The sequence below is a fragment of the Seriola lalandi genome, unplaced genomic scaffold, assembly GCF_002814215.2.
Source record: "Seriola lalandi dorsalis isolate HSWRI2012SDOR001 ecotype SW California unplaced genomic scaffold, Sedor1 jcf7180002054906, whole genome shotgun sequence".
NCBI lineage: Eukaryota > Metazoa > Chordata > Actinopteri > Carangiformes > Carangidae > Seriola > Seriola lalandi.
Genome location: NW_019525458.1, coordinates 574,425 through 576,773, shown reverse-complemented (window position 1 = coordinate 576,773; position 2,349 = coordinate 574,425). Strand labels below are relative to the sequence as shown.

The 2,349-nt window shown below is 50.0% G+C and overlaps 1 protein-coding gene across 4 annotated transcripts in view; it reads right to left on the bottom strand.

The window, feature by feature from the left end:
* Positions 1-2,349, bottom strand: part of rev3l (REV3 like, DNA directed polymerase zeta catalytic subunit) — a 52,727-nt gene that overhangs the window by 30,805 nt on the left and 19,573 nt on the right. For all 4 annotated transcript variants that reach the window (XM_023430511.2, XM_023430512.2, XM_023430513.2 and 1 more), the window contains exon 2: positions 117-306. In XM_023430511.2, the coding sequence (XP_023286279.1) occupies positions 117-306 (190 nt within the window). The remainder of the gene's footprint in view (positions 1-116; positions 307-2,349) is intronic.

Below are 2,349 nucleotides of genomic sequence, written 5' to 3'. Positions count from 1 at the left end.
CCCCCCCCCCCCCCCCAATTGTTATTCTATGAATCTTAAATAAGATTTGTAATCGTGTTTCACGCTATTTTTGGGGCGAATCGGCTCCGTTAATGTGACGATGACGAGGCGCTTACATGCCGGAGACCAGCACCACTTTGAATATGTGCTGGGTGCTGGAGGCGGGGTTTCCCATGGCAACGTTGAGGGCCCTGTCGATGCTGAAGGCCACCTGGCGCAGGTAGCGCTCCGGCTGCTGCCCATGGCCGTCGTACGGCACGTAGATGTAAGGGAACACGCCGTGGAGGTGGAGGCATGTCTTCTGACCTGCAACAACAACAACAACAACAACAACAACAACAACAATAAAAATCTGTTCAACAACAGTTTTATCCATTTCATCTGTTTTGTAGAAACTTTTTCATTCTAGATTAATTTTACAACACGCTCTCAGAAACAGCTTCACTTTCATCAAATCACTTTCATCTTCTTTCACTGTTTCCCAGTTCAGGTACCTGAGCACTGTGACCAGCAGGGTCGAGTTTCAATGTGGTAAATTAGTCAGAGCAGCATGTTGCAATGATGAGGGATAAAAATGTTTCAAGCGTGAGAATAAAACTCACAAACTCATAAAACAGAGGAACGCAAACAGTCTGAAGTTAGACTGTAAGTCTGCAGCTGGATACGTTTAAGCAATAAAGTCTACAGACTCTGAGAGAGAGACAAACACACCATCTACACGGTATCAGCTGGGGGGGGGGGGGGGGGGGGGGGCACAAACTAGAATTACTGTCTCGTGGTTTTACGCCTCCGCCACTCGGACTAAGGTTGGCCTGAAGAGTTCTCGCGTTCACGAGGTCCGAGTCATGTTTCGTGAGGTCACCATGACCTTGACCTTTGACCTCTAGCCACCGAACTCTAATCCGGTTCATCCTCGAGTCCAAGTGGAGATTTGTGCCAAATTTGAAGAAGTTCCATCGAGGCGTCGCTGAGATATCGTGTCCGCGAGAATGAGACGGACAAAACGATGACGCCTACGAGGAGCAGTTCAATTAGAAAACAACAAACAAACAAACACTTTATGAAACTCAAAGTATCAACAAATCTAAACACAAAAAAAAAAATCACCAATATGAATCAACCAACTCCGCTCAAACACTCATTCTCTCGACCTAGTGACACGTAAGACGATGTACTGCATCAGTTTGACTTCCTTCTACAGACGCTATTAAATCTACTGACAGGGAGCAATTGAGATGGATGGAGAGTGAGAGGGTCGAGTAAACTGTTTCTTCCACCTGTGCGTCCTCTAGAACGATCACTGCGGCGCAGCACAGATGGATGAGTGCGACAAAAGCCTGTAACGCCACGACTCACGATGCACTCACACGCCGTGTTAAAGCAGCCCATTAGCTAAATAACTAAATAGAAACCAGGTGGGGGGACGTTGCAGAGGATTGTGGGTGGGAACGGCGGTGGAGTGGAGAGGATTGAGGTCTCGAGTGATGTGAAGTGAGGTCAGCCAGTGCGTAGAGAGAGAGAGAGAGAGAGAGAGAGAGAGAGAGAGAGAGAGAGAGAGAGAGAGAGAGAGAGAGAGACAGACAGACAGAGAGAGAGAGAGACAGACATGCTGGAGAGTCATCTGAGGTAAGCTGTGCTGCAGACAGACACCACGCTATGATTCATTCCCTTCACGCCGCTATCGGCCCCGGCCAGCGCTCGTGTCTGTGCGCTGCTGCAGGAGCCTGCACTGTGTTACATAAGGGATAATAACAGCAGTGTAAAAAATTAAGACAACAAACGCCGGGAGGTGCAGAGGCCGACAGACGAGGACAGACAGATAGACAGACAGACAGACAGGGGGAGGCAGTGTTGAGCAGGAGCTCGGCTTTTGCCCCAGATGTGTCTGCACATGCCCGGAGACATTACTGCCTTCCTCACCATCACTGCTGCGGGTGGAGCTTCAGGAGAGGAACCAGTAGGAGGGGGTGTCTGGCACTACTCCTCCACCCCAAACACACACACACACACACACACACACACACACACACACACACACACACACACACACACACACACACACAGCTTGCCAATTGTCCATCCTCTGTCATGCTATGACAGATGCTGTGTGAGATGTAATGCCGCAGGACCCCAAAGTGGAGGCTCCAAAAGTGGAAGAAGTATTCCTAACATCTCTTTGCACAACGATGCATATGACTGCTTCAGCACGGGGGGGGGGGGGGGGGGGGGTGTGCACTGATACGACTGAGGCTGGAGCTCACAGGTGGAGGTCCCTATGGAGGGGAGTGGTATCACTGTGTGTGTGTGTGTGTGTGTGTGTGTGTGTGTGTGTGTGTGTGTGTGTGTGTG